Source organism: Podarcis liolepis (assembly GCF_965112155.1).
Source record: "Podarcis liolepis genome assembly, chromosome: 11".
Classification (NCBI taxonomy): Eukaryota; Metazoa; Chordata; class Lepidosauria; order Squamata; family Lacertidae; genus Podarcis; species Podarcis liolepis.
The window spans coordinates 58,609,117-58,621,554 of NC_139565.1; the positions used below are offsets into that span (position 1 = coordinate 58,609,117).

Sequence of the window (12,438 nt, forward strand, 5' to 3'; positions counted from 1 at the left end):
GCTATCTTGTACCTAGAAGAACAATAGCAGAGTTGTATGAGGGACGAGGGTGGCACTGTGGGTTAAACCACTGTGCTGCTTGGGCTTGCCAATCGAAAGGTCAGCAGTTTGAATCCCCGCGACAGGGTGAGCTCCCGTTGTTCGGTCCCAGCTCCTGCCAACCTAGCAGTTCGAAAGCATGTCAAAGTGCAAGTAGATAAATAGTTGCCGCTCTGGTGGGAAGGTAAACGGCGTTTCCGTGCGCTGCTCTGGTTCGCCAGAAGTGGCTTAGTCATGCTGGCCACATGACCCAGAAAAACTGTCTGCGACAAATGTCGGCTCCCTTGGCCAGTAAAGCGAGATGAGCACCGCAACCCCAGAGTCACTTGCGACTGGACTTAATTGTCAGGGGTCCCTTTACCTTTACCTATGAGGGAGTTAGAAGCTGGCAATAGAGAGAAACACATGTCTTGCTCTGTGCTGCATCCCAAGTTGTGGCTAAGGGAGAAGCAAGATCTTTTGGGATTGTTAATTATGTGAGCCCTTCCACCCAATGCTCTTGTTGTATATACCATATGTGTAAATAAAACCATATAACCTAACGGCACCAGAGTCTCTGCTGACCTTCATCCCAAGGAAACTAGTTAAGTCCTGGCTAAGTTCAAGCACCTCTGGAGTCTCTTGTCACTTGGAACTGGGGGAGGCATGCGACAACACCAACACACACACACACACACACACACACACACACACAGTATCCCCAAAGCACAGTTAAGGTATTGATTTGTTTGCTTTCTTGCTTTCCCCCTAGGTGATGTAGAAAAATGCGAGCTCCTGTCAAGTGGGACCCAGAGACTGGCAGTGCCTGCCAAGTTGTGCCCCACTCCTGGCATTTTTCTCCCCCTCCCCTGCGTCCTTTTGGTGTGCTGGAGCTGACCTTAGCACAGCACTAGCTGTCTTAAAAGATGGCAGGCCATCCATCACTGCCTCCGCATGCTGTCAGCGTTCCATTTAATCTCACTTGTAATTTTCAGAGGAGAGGCTGGCAAAAGCCACAACTGGAATTTTAATGGGGTAGCCAATAAATATTTCTCCACTTTATGAGGTCACGGGGCTGCCCAGAGTAACCTGAAAGCTGAGATATTTTCCCAAAGTTTTAAACGGTATGCTCCATGTGAAATAAATAGGACGCATAAAAGGCAGTGCTCGGGGCAGATAAAGGAAAGCATACTGCTTTGTGCATAGCATAGTTAAACTACGGAACTCATGGCCACAGGAGGCAGCGATGGCCATGGAGCTAGATGGCTATAAAAGAAGATTAGACAAATTCATGGAGGAGAGGGTTATCGGTGGCTACTAGCCATCATGGCAGTGCTCTGCTTCCAAAGTTTGAGGCAGCAATGCTTCTCTTTTTTTTATAAGATATTTATTAAGATTTTTTAAAAATATTACAATACAAAATGAAAAAAAAAATACAACATAAAAATGATTAAAAAACCACTCCATTTTTCTATTACTTATTTTCCTTAACTTGTTTCCCGGACCTCCTCATACCTCCCTTTTTTGTATTCCAGTTCAATTTGTTGGCTCAGCAGATCCTTACCCTCTTTGTTTATCCTAATCTTTGGTCTTAAAATAGTAACATTAGATTTTTCCCTATTAACAACCCATTTTTCATATTCCCTTAAAGCATTACAGCTGGAAACCACTTAATTTCTATCCAACATCATTCTAACATTCATTATTTTTACAATATTTCTGTAGATAGTCTTTAAATTTCTTCCAATCTTCTTCCACCGACTCTTCACCCTGGTCCTGGATTCTGCCTGTCATTTCTAATGCTTCTCAATATCAGTCTCTGGAAACCAATGGAAGAGGAATGTTCTCTTATGCTTGCAGGCTTCCCATAGACATCTGATTGGCCACTGTGAGAACAGGTTGCTGGACTAGATGGGACATTGCCCTGATTCAGTATTGCTCTTTGCACACTCTTATATTCTTATGTACAGTGGTACCTTGGGTTACATACGTTTCAGGTTACATACGCTTCAGGTTACAGACTCCGCTAACCCAGAAATAGTACCTCGGGCTAAGAACTTTGCTTCAGGATGAGAACAGAAATCGCTCTCCAGTGGCGTGGCAGCAGCAGGAGGCCCCATTAGCTAAAGTGGTGCTTCAGGTTAAGAACAGTTTCAGGTTAAGAACGGACCTCCAGAATGAATTAAGTACTTAACCCGAGGTACCACTGTATAGTAAAATGGATTTTCTTTTAATTAAAAAAATTATATCCTCTCTATCTTCCTACATCATATTTTACTATTATGTTTGTTCAATTTATTATTATATTTCTATCCCACCTTTCTTTAAAGGAGTTCCATGCAGCATTTGCCACTCTTCTCCCCCTCCCCGTTTTTATCACCATAGCTGGCCCTGTTAGGAAGGCCAGGCTGAGAGATGGTGACTAACCCAAGGTCACCCAAGTGCAGCTTCATGGTCTCCCTGGTGTTAGCCCAACATCTACACCACACTGGCTCTCAAGGTGGTTTCCAGTTATGAAAATGGTAGCCTAGATGGAGCTAAGTCCATCTGAAAGGCACTTCCAATACTTTCATGAGTAGGACTAGGTATATGCTGTCATTATTGATATTGTGCTGGTCCCGGGGGGAAGGTTACCGTTATCGTAGTCAAAGTTCAGTCCTGAGTCACTAGCCTGGAAACAGTTCACAAGGAGCGAGGCGAGGTCCGAAGCAGGAAGCCGGGCGGGAACAGGAACGCTGGAAGGTCAGAAACAGGAAGCCAGGCGGGGAACAGGAACACTGGAAGGTCAGGTCTGGGTCCGGGTAGGAGCAGGTACTCAACAACAACGTTGCTTCCGCAACCTGGGACCGGGCTGACTGGCCTTTATCTTCTCTGAGGCCAGGGGCGGTCCTGGCCCCCAGGAGACCTGCCTCTCCTGGCCTTAAGGTGAGCACTCCTCCTGGGAGAAACCAGTTCCCTTCGCCTCTCTGCCCTGAGCCTCTGCAGTTCAGGAGAGGCTGAAGGGTTACTGGGCCCAGGGGGAGACTCACCTGTAGGCACTGAGTCCTCAACCACCTCTGGAGCCAGAATGGATTCACCTGGTGCCTGCTGCTGAGGATCCGGCACAGGTGTAGGTGCCTCAGAATCAAGGCCCTGCCCCAGTTCAGCCAGCCCTGGAGGCAGGGACTCCTGTGCAGGCTGGGATTCCTCCGGTTCATCCTCTGAATCGGAATCCCAGGCCATCACAGATATCCACCTTGGGGTGCTAGAATTGGAAACAGGGGGAGGGGGAGGACTTAAGCTTAGAAGGCAGGATTTGACATGTCAAGTACCCCAGAGTCTAGGGGGCACTTTTTGTGTTGAGTGGTCATGCTACTGCCTCTGTTAAGGTAGTGTTTACCACTCCTTGAACTTTCACTCCAACTAGCTCAAACACACCATGATGGGTAATGGCCAAGGGAATATGTTGTTGACTGTACCTCTGTAAGTACCTGGTCCATGTCTTCAGGCCTCTTTGACTGAAACTGATCCCAAAAGATCAGGGGAGATGTTGTGTTCAATATCAGAGCTTCAAAAGATAATGTATTTTAATACTTTGTTGGAAGCCGCCCAGAGTGGCTGGGGAAACCCAACCAGATGGGTGGGGTATAAATAATAAATTCTATTCTATTCTATTCTGTTTCCAGGTTGATCTCCAGATGATTATCTGAATACTGAATCCAAAAATAGTCTACAAAAATTATAGATGGTCCCCAACCATAGCAGGAATACTTTGATATAATTTGTTTGAATCTGACCTGGCTAGACCTACAGTCAATCTCTGCCTGGGGCTTATTTCTGTGACAAAGACCATCTTAATTTTTGTTGTAGGTCTCCCGAGAGGAAGGTGTCAACTTGGCCAGACAGTATGCCTGCCCTTTCTTTGAGACCTCTGCTGCCTTGCATTTCTACATCGACGATGTTTTTCACAAGCTGGTGAGAGAAATCCGAAAGAGGGAGAAGTCTCTGCCTCCAGCAGATGGGAAGCTGAAGAACAAGGACAGTCTGTGGCAGAAACTGAAAGGATCTTTGAAGAAGAAGAAGGAAATCCCTTCTTGATGGTGATCCCCATGCAGTTAGCTGCTGTTTTTTGGGAACTGCACAGAACAATTCCAGAAGGCATCATCTTATGCAGTCTTATATTTTCAGGGTCCCTTTTATGCAGCACAAGCCTTCTAACTTTGGATAAGATTCTGTGCAAAGTGGGATACAACCCCTCCTAGTGTGTTAGTAAAGAGAAGGTTGTTTTGCATTTAATATGTTTAGTGGAAAGAAAAATGCACTGTGAATGTCTCTTATTTCATGGACAGTCATGTTCAGGTATTTTATTTATTTATTTCCAAAGATTAATGGTCAACTAAGTCATACACAAAGTTAGACCCACTGAAATCAATAGAATGTAATTCCTTCAGTCCATTTATTATTATTATTATTATTATTATTATTATTATTATTATTATTATTATTAAAGGAGGTCTACTCTGAGCATGACTAAGGTTGGACGTCAGCCACAGTTCATATCCCACTCCTCATCATCAATCGACCTCCTGTTGGTCACAACATACACCTACATAAAAGCAAACCAATGATACATTCACAAGACAACTACTTTTACTATAAAATCCAGTGTATGGAGCCACTCCATCTATCGTTTGTCTTCACTGCAATGGCCAATGCTGTTAACTCAGAAGACCTGGCAGAAATGAAATGCATTTGCCTGGCACTAGAAACCAACTAACCTTAGCACCAGCTGAACAATGGCGAAAGACTAATCCAAGCCAAGGTGTTGCCATCAAGCTGGTCCTCTCATAAATTCCAGCAGCCCAGGATTAGCTTGTTGGTGGCATAACCAACAAGGTCTCCTGGCAGAACTCAAAAAACTGTGCTGATGGCATATTATAAGTACTTACAAGGGCTGTTATGAAGTGTTGACTGAATGGAAAGGCAGTGTCTGTCATCAGGAACCCAGTCAGCATAACCTTATGTCACCAGCAGTTATGCTTACTTTAGGGTCCTATATTTATTTTTGATTGCATGCCACTTGAGGGCCCCAGCCTTGGCTTCTACCATAGATCAGCCAGTTCTTATTCCATTCCTTCATACTCGCCTGCTTCTCTAGGTACTGTGGTTCTTGATTTATAGCCACCCAGCTTCCAAATAATCCATAACACTTAACCTTACCTAATTGGCCAAAGCACACAAAGGTCTTGGTTGGAGCTTCTGCCATAAGTCATAACCCAACTGGGGAACACTTCAGACTGCTGATCCTAATTAGCCAGGATGCCTCCACCAAGGGATGAAAGCAGGGAGGCCTTTATAGACCTGCCGAGGCAAAGATGGCAAAAATTAGCAGTCTTTTCCTCACCAGCATCCGATCTCAGACAGACATGGATAGTTCTGCTACAGCTCCAAAGAGATGACTCACTTTGTGGTCAATCACCCTGGGATCTGGATATTTGGCCACAACATGCATATATACAATCAGCCGTATATTTTTTCCAGTGGTGTCCTGTACAAACATTTAATATATGAGCCAGTTCACTCTCTTCCCTAACCCTGGCAGATTTGATTCTTATCTCACTATGAAATCATTATCTCAGTGGGTGGTCATAAAACAAGATGGGATATATGCCCAATTAAGGCATGCCTTTAAATCTAGCCAGGATCTTTATATTGCCCCCATTATCATTGTGCCAGGGCACTTGGAAGGCTTGTTAATCTCATTCTCAGAAGCCAACCCAAGAAATGATGAGGCATATATCACCAGAGCATCCTTTGCCAACATGGCATCTCACATAGGTTTTGGACTAAACACCCATCAGCCCCTACTAGCACAGCCGAGCTGGTCTAGATTGATGGGATTTGTAGTCCAGAAACATATTGAGGACACCAGTTTGACAAAGGATGTACTAGAGCAGCACAATGTTAGGAACATGGGTTTTTTAAAAAAAAAAAAAAAACTTGCTGTATGTAAGGATTTCTTTGTGCTTTTAGAGAGATGTTATGATGGTGATTCTTGCTCTTTCTTTCCTACACAGTATGAACATAATATAGAAAGTAGAGCTGTGCATGGCTCCCCCATTCAATTTGGGCTCCTACCCAATGCTTCAGAGTTTCCCCAATCCAGGATGAGTGTCAACCCTTTTTTTAAAGCCAGGAATGGCCATGTGCCTGGGATCTATCCAGTGCTGCGAAACCCATTTTGGGGATCTGGGCCAAAAAGCAGTATAGAAATAATTGGATGATGATAATGATAATTACTGAATCCAGGCCCCAAACCAAATCAATGACTTTGCTTAATTAGGGTTCAGAGGCCTAATTAAACACGTGTTCAGGAGCAGGGAGAATGAGACGCACCCAGAGGGCATGTGCTACCCAACTCCTCTCCCCTTTTCACAGTCCCAGATCACTCTGCGTGGACCTGATCTAACCTAGGGCAGACTGAACCCGCTCCACCTAAATCCTGGGTGAACCCAAAACAGCCCAGTTTGGTTCAGGATCTGAGATAGGGCTGGAGCCACTGCATGACTCCAATCAATAGGTAGGTAGGTAGGTAGAATTTTGTTTGTTGTGCTTTGTGAAATAAAATCATGGAAGCATGCGCAAGAACATACCAAATCATCAGATATTTGAAAACTAAATATAGGAACAAAAGAGATATAAATTGGGGAAGGGACAAGTTTACATTCTTGAAATTGAGACTTGCTGCTGCTCCCCACCCCTGGTTTTCGTTTTCGCATCGTCATAGATGGTTTTGTCACTTGCTATGTTTAATATTTTATCTAAAAGAAACCAGGATGAATGCAGCGTTCAGTGTGCATGCCATAATAAATGTGGGAAAAGAAGATGGTGACATGTTGTCAGTGCTTATACAGGCTTGCTTGCAGCCCCTGGTTTGCCAGGGTAAAGAGATGAATATAGCCATTCTCCATGTTTTAGGATTATTATTATTTTTTAATGAATCATGTGACTTGGAAATCAAATTCACTGGTGTGGTGTCTCTTTCTTTACTTCTGTGGGCATGGAAGAGACTATCCATTGCGTCACATGGCCTTCAAAATGACCTGCGCTTAGGCAGTGGCAGCCAACATCTGCGACCCTCCAAATGGTCTACAACTCCCATCATTCCCAGAGTGACTTAACAATCTTTTCCTCTTCATAGGAACTCTGGGAATTGTAGCTCTATGAGAGGAACAGGGTCTCCTAATATGCACCAGCATAGGAAAGGGTGGCATAGATGATGCCCCAAAGGCTGGAGCTTAGGAATGTCTAATAGCAACAGATGCTGATGGGGTTTGAACTTGGGAACTCCTGCCTCTGGATCCCAGGTGGGTTGAATCAGCTTCATAGGGGAAGGAGAGGGGTGGCAGCATGGTTAACTTATGTAAATAAGGTTAGGATATTCTATGACAGGCATGGCCAAACTCGGCCCTCCAGCTGTTTTGGGACTACAGTTCCCATCATCCCTGACCACCAGTCCTGTTAGCTAGGGATGATGGGAGTTGTAGTCCAAAAACAGCTGGAAGGCCAAGTTTGGACACCACTGTTCTGTGAGAAATATCTGGAAGGAAAGCTCGTTCCAAACTGAGATTGGGGAGAGGGGGGCGGGGAATTCAACCCTTTCTCTTTGTGAGCTAATTTGCTTGTGCTTTGGAGCACAACTCAGTGGCCTTGCTCAACAACAGCTGCCATTATTCTTATTAATTGTGATTCCCTCCCTTTATTTTCCCTCATAATTACTTGACATTCTTATTTTGTGTATTGTGTATTGCATCTTGTTCGTCCTTGGCAATGGAGTGGACTAAAAGCGCCAAAAAGGGGGGAAAAACACCACCAAAACAAACAGAACGAAAAACAAACTCTGGATTATCAGGTCGACATGTTACTTGGTTACTGTTTGACTGGATGAATAATTGCCTTTCTTTTTAAAATAACAAGGGAGTGCCGCTGTGTTGGTGTGGGATGTCAATTTCCCTTTCGTTTTGGCAAAGGCAAAGTTAAATGCCTGAAACAAATTAAACAAATTGAGGTGAATGTCATGAATTTCAGATTGCATTAATGAAAATCCAATTAGAGCAAATTAAACGATTATCAAATTAAACTCTTTCATTTCAGAGGTGAAACTCTCCGTGTGGGTGAAGTTGATGTAAGAGAGTCCTTTTACTGAAGCATTGTTGGCTGATCTCCCCCAGATGTCTTTCATAAAATGTCAGGGCTTGGATTCCACTCGTAGTTTTTTGCCATCTTTCTTTCCCAGTTTCATGCAAACCTAACAGACACCGTCTCTCCTCATATAACAGCCATTTATTTCTCATGCATGTGTGGTTGGTAATTTACAAAGATAAATTTATATGCCGCAGATGGGAAACCTGTGGCCCTCCAGCTGCAGTTGGACTTCAGCTCCCATGAGCCCCATCCAGCATGGCCAATGGCCAGGGACATCCAGCGCGGACACTGAGGTCCAGCGTCGAGGGCCTTCTGGTGGTTCCCTCGCTGTGAGAAGTGAGGTTACAGGGAATCAGGCAGAGGGTTTTCTCAGTATTGACACCCGCCCTGTGGAACACCCTCCAAGCAGATGTCAAGTCAATAAGCAACTATTTTACTTTTAAGAGACAACTGAAGGTGGCTCTGTTTAGGGAAGTTTTTAATGTTTGATGCTGTATTTTTTTTAATATTCGGTTGGAAGCCGCCCAGAGTGGCGGGGGGAGCCCAGCCAAATGGGTGGAGTATAAATAAATTGTTGTTGTTATTATTATTATTATTATTATTATTATTATTAGGATGATGGGAGCTATAGTCCAACAGTTTCCCATCCCTGTTATAGGCCTACCCTCTCTAATGTGATGCAGGAAAACTACAGCAGCCCCTATGGCTGCACTGGAATGTAGGAACTCAAACTAATGGATTCAAATGATTCAAACAAAGGGATTTTGACGAAACATCAGGAATAACTTTCTGACAGTGAGAGCTGCTGTGACGGCGGAGTGGGCTTCCTCAGGAGGTCGTGGAGTCTCCTTCCTTGGAGGTTTGTAAGCAGAGGTTGGATGACCACTTGTCATGGATGCTTGAGCTGAGATTTCTGGATTGAAAGGGGTTGGACTAGATGACCCTCGGGGTCACTCCCAGTTCTACATATGATTCTATGACTGGCTTGCTATAAAGCAAAGGGGAGTCCCTCCCCCCAGTAGCTGATTCCAGTTGTCAAGTTGATCTTCCCACCATGAAGCTTCTCCTAATAATCTACTAAAATCTGCTCACCCATGTCCTTTGTTGTTTAGTTGTTTAGTCATGTCCAACTCTTCGTGACCCCATGGACCAGAGCACACCAGGCACTCCTGTCTTCCACTGCCTCCCGCAGTTTGGTCAAACTCATTTTAGTAGCTTCAAGAACACTGTCCAACCATCTTGTCCTGTGTCGTCCCCTTCTCCTTGTGCCCTCCATCTTTCCCAACATCAGGGTCTTTTCCAGGGAGTCTTCTCTTCTCATGAGGTGGCCAAAATATTGGAGCCTCAGCTTCAGGATCTGACCTTCCAGTGAGCACTCAGGGCTGATTTCCTTAAGAATGGATACGTTTGATCTTCTTGCAGTCCATGGGACTCTCTAGAGTCTCCTCCAGCACCCATATCCTAGCTCATCACGTTCTGCCCTCTGAAGTATCAGAGAAAAAGTCTTTGATTCCCCCCACTCTATGTGACAGTCCTTTGGGTATTATGTGGCCTTGCGCACCATCAAACGTTTCTCCTCCTGGTTTAACACTTCCAGTTCTTCCAACCATTCCTCAACAGACTTGTTTTACATGCTCCTGATGGCCTTGGCTGTCCATTGCTATTTGTCTACATTCTTCTTCAAACTGCAGCGCATCGTGAAGTTGCCCAAACTTTAACCTGCTCCGAAATAAAAATTTGCTTAGCTCATAGCATTTGTGCCTTCAAGGTTTGGGAGACTGGGCAATGCTAGCAAAACCCAAATTAAAAAATTGAGGGTTACATTTGTGACCTACACCCACTTTTGCCTTATGGCATCGCCCACCACTGGCAATTGTTCTCTCGGAAGGTTGCTTGTTTTGAAAATATTGATTGTGCTACAAGTTAGGTCTCCCCAAGAAAGGAATTCATAAACTGAGTGCTGTCAACCACTGCTCCTGCCCCCACAAAAACACATACACAGATTTTATAATCTGAACCCTAGTACTACAGACAATCAGACTTATTTCATATACTGCCCTGCTATTGTTCTGTGGGTTGGCTCTGATCTGCCTCCTCGGTGGTATTTTAAATAGTTGTGCTTTTTTTTAAAAAAAAATGGGAAATTGTTGTGTTCCAGCACATATGCAGAATGAATAAATCATGGAGCCAAAAAGGAAGCAGGATGTGATTGTGAAATCACATCAGAAATCCCCTTTGTTCTCTGATTTCATTACTTTGCATATGAACCGGATCACAACCTGTAAGAAAAACACATGCAAACTATCAAAAAGCCCTGTAGCAGACTGTGTTCACACCGTGTTTTCCGAACAAAATCCAAACTAAAAGAGTGATGGATGGGTAATGCAATGGTGCCACTCTGGAGGAAAAGATCAGGAAATTTGGATGCCGGATTAGAGAGAGCAAAGATGTTTCTGTGCTTAACACTTTCAATTGTATAGTTGCCAGGTTGTCATTGTTTTATTTTATTTTGTTTTGTTTTATTGCATGTTGCCACATGTCATCAACCTTATTCAGCTAGCTATTGATGTGGCATTTCTGTAAACTCATAAACAGTGAAGCCAGAGTCACATATGCAAATGTGAATCCTGACCACAAAACTGGCAAGAACCAATGAAGAGAGAACCTATTGGCTGAAAAACTGCTCCATATAAGGTACAAGAAGGATTCTGATTGGTACAGTGAAAAAGATGGATTGAGTAAAGTTGCATTTCAGGGACTGTGGTTGGATGAAGAGATACTGAGATGCTGAGGGGGCAGAAAGTAATTGGGTTAGAGGGTGAAAAGCAAAGATGATGTAGAAAACCACCCTGAGGTTTTTACAAGCAAGCAATAAAATAAATAATATATTTCCTATATAGATTGTATGCTAACTCCTAGGGCTCTGTCCTGTAATGAATTCCTGAATAAAGTCTGACCGGTTGGGACTTTGGTTTGAATCGCCATACTTGAACCCCCAAGAGAAATTTATCCCACACTATAAAGTCTTTGGAAAAACTACCCTTTCTTCTTCCACAGAAAATCTTACTTTTGTCAAAGATGAAGAAGGGACCCTCAATATTTTCATTTGTGAGGCATGTGTACAAGCATCGTCCTGGTTTCTGCATGGAGAGGGCAGGCAGATGTGAGACATCTGGTTCACACACAAAAAAGGACACATTTTTAAATCCATATTGAGACCTCTTTTTTTGCCCGAAGAACTTCATCTGAATGTTCAGGGGATGTGAAAGCTTGTGGTTAACTCAGTTTCAATTCACACATGAGTCCAGGATGTGCAGATCACATCAGTTCACAGGGGAATTCACAAAGATCAAATTCCTCAGGTATCTGTATGCATGATACTTCTGTAGCCTCTTCTACTAGTTTTATGATAACATAATCCAGTTTTCTTTGGAAACCTTTAACACTGATGGGACTGTATCCAACTAAGTGCTACTCAGGGTATACCTACTTAAATGAACGAATCTAAGACAGTCAACTCCAGTAATTTTAATGGAACTACTCTGAGTACAATTAATTTTGGGCACAACAGAAAGCTCCCCATACCATTATTTACCCGTAGCCTGGTAGCCCATATCCTTCCTTTAGGTGAAGGCATTTCAGAGCTACCTCAAGCCCTGCTGTCCTCCCCCATCTAGAGGACAATCTAAGATCGATTGCCCTGACTGATGGATTCCAGGAGAGGAATAGCAAGCAAAAACCATCTCAGCAGCTGCAACAGGTCTCCCTACACCCCAGGCAATCTACCATTGTCCTTATTGTGGGATGGATTTCAGGAGAAGACAGACAGGCAGGTGAAAACGACATCAGGGTCGTAATGGAACTTTTCTCCTATACTGTGACACAACCACCCCTGGCAATCTGCCATCAGCTGCCCTGTGTGAAGGATACGGATGAGTTTTTAATACGTTAAAAAAAATGTTATGTTTTTAAATGTGTCATTTGGTTATATCCTAAAAAGTGGCTTAAAAGGAGCCAGTGTGGTGTAGTGGTTAAGAGTGGTAGACTCGTAATCTGGTGAATCGGGATCGCATATCTGCTCCTCCACATGCAGCTGCTGGGTGACCTTGGGCCAGTTACACTTCTCTGAAGTCTCTCAGCCCCACTCGCCTCACAGAGTGTTTGTTGTGGGGGAGGAAGGGAAAGAAGAATGTTAGCCGCTTTGAGACTCCTTTGGGTAGTGATAAAGCAGGATAT

The 12,438-nt window shown here is 43.9% G+C and overlaps 1 protein-coding gene across 2 annotated transcripts in view; it reads left to right on the forward strand.

The window, feature by feature from the left end:
* The window catches only part of RIT2 (Ras like without CAAX 2), a 272,498-nt gene that overhangs the window by 191,654 nt on the left and 68,406 nt on the right, over positions 1–12,438 (forward strand). The window contains exon 5 of one of the 2 annotated variants that reach the window (XM_083466309.1): positions 3,868–8,302. The exons of the other annotated variant lie outside the window; for it this stretch is intronic. Coding sequence (XP_083322435.1) covers positions 3,868–4,095 — 228 coding nt within the window. The 3' untranslated portion in view covers positions 4,096–8,302. Of the gene's footprint in view, positions 1–3,867; positions 8,303–12,438 lie in introns of those variants that run through there. 2 annotated transcript variants of the gene reach the window in all.